Source organism: Nestor notabilis, unplaced genomic scaffold (assembly GCF_000696875.1).
Source record: "Nestor notabilis isolate BGI_N333 unplaced genomic scaffold, ASM69687v1 scaffold20684, whole genome shotgun sequence".
Taxonomy (NCBI): domain Eukaryota; kingdom Metazoa; phylum Chordata; class Aves; order Psittaciformes; family Psittacidae; genus Nestor; species Nestor notabilis.
This window is the reverse complement of record NW_009926282.1, coordinates 572-1,875: the sequence shown is the minus strand read 5'-3', so window position 1 is coordinate 1,875 and position 1,304 is coordinate 572. Positions and strand designations below refer to the sequence as shown.

Genomic DNA, 1,304 nt, shown 5'->3' with positions numbered 1-1,304 from the left:
CAGGTGCTCCCGATAACTCTCCTCCACAGCTTTCCCACCCACAGCACCATCAGTCCCCAGCATTCATTTCTCAAAGGAAGCTGGTTACAACAACTTCTTCACACTGGTTCCTCCTGCTCAGGACACTGGGGCTTCTCAGCGCACAGAGCACTTCAGCTTTGAGTCTCTGGCACCTCTTCTTCCCTTGGCTGTCTCAGGAGAGCACCAGAAATCCCAGATAAGGGCAGGGACAGCTCAGGACATTCTCCACCACCAAGAATTTAGGTCTTGACATTTGTAAGGGGCAGGGCTCACAACATCAGCCTCCAGTATATGCTGCCAGCTTTTGCCATGTAGACCTGGATTTCCCCACAGATCCAGGCAAGAGGCTGAGAACTTGCCCATATTTAGCAGCTAGAGGTCAGCAATTAACAGATTAATCCTGCCATGAAGATTCATCAGTTAAGCACCTGAAAGTGGACTCAAAATCCTTTCACACCACAAGTAACAGACTGCCCTGCTGGAGGCCAGCCTGCAAACAGCACACAGACTGTTCTGTTACGCTGATAGAAAAGCAGCTCCAAGCTTCATCTGATCCTGGTTGACCTCAAGAACATTGCATAACCCGGTAAGGCTTAAGCCAACTGTATCCTGTCACACAGCCAAGACAGGTATTTTCTTAGTTCCAGGGTCAGAACAGCTCTTCAGGAAGAGGGGACTGGTGGAAAAAGATTTTGTTACTGAAGACACTGTAGGGCACATCCATCTCCGATGACCTCTCTCCATTGGAGAGCAGCCAATCCAGCCTCTGCTCAGTCATGGATCCGCTTTTGCCAAGTTATGCAGGCACAGTCCTGAGCAGGAAATACACAGCTGTGCCTTGTCCTTGAATACTGATACTGATAACATTATGGTAGCTTGATTTTAGCTTGAGAATTGAATAAAGAATATGCACAAATGATAGGTCCAAATAAACTCATTTATTTCTCTGTAATAAATACAACGCTAGCTGAACTCCAAAGTCTCACAGGTCCAACCATTCCTTCTCTCTTCTACTAGTCTAGAAGTGAATTACCACTACAAGACTCCTGTCTGGTTCATCTGTTCCCTCCAGCTCACCCCCCGTTCATCCTCTCAGGCAGCGGGACTCTGCACCAGGCTCCTCTTCCTTGCAATGGGGCAGATCCTTCACAGGAGAGAAGAAACACCTATGGGGAGAAAGCACAAGTTCAGCATAAGGTGCATGTTCCAGCAGCTCTTACCTAAAGGTGACCAGATCAAGACACGACTCCTGACAACTACCTTTAACAGGGTCAGCAAGAATT

The 1,304-nt window shown here is 47.9% G+C and overlaps 1 protein-coding gene across 1 annotated transcript in view; it reads right to left on the bottom strand.

The window, feature by feature from the left end:
• Nucleotides 1-1,167: 1,167 nt before the first annotated feature.
• The window catches only part of LOC104404917 (coiled-coil-helix-coiled-coil-helix domain-containing protein 10, mitochondrial-like), a gene marked incomplete at its 5' end in the record, with an annotated part of 605 nt that continues 468 nt past the window's right edge, over nucleotides 1,168-1,304 (bottom strand). Inside the window, one exon of the mRNA XM_010013460.1 lies at nucleotides 1,168-1,187. Coding sequence (XP_010011762.1) covers nucleotides 1,168-1,187 — 20 coding nt within the window. The remainder of the gene's footprint in view (nucleotides 1,188-1,304) is intronic.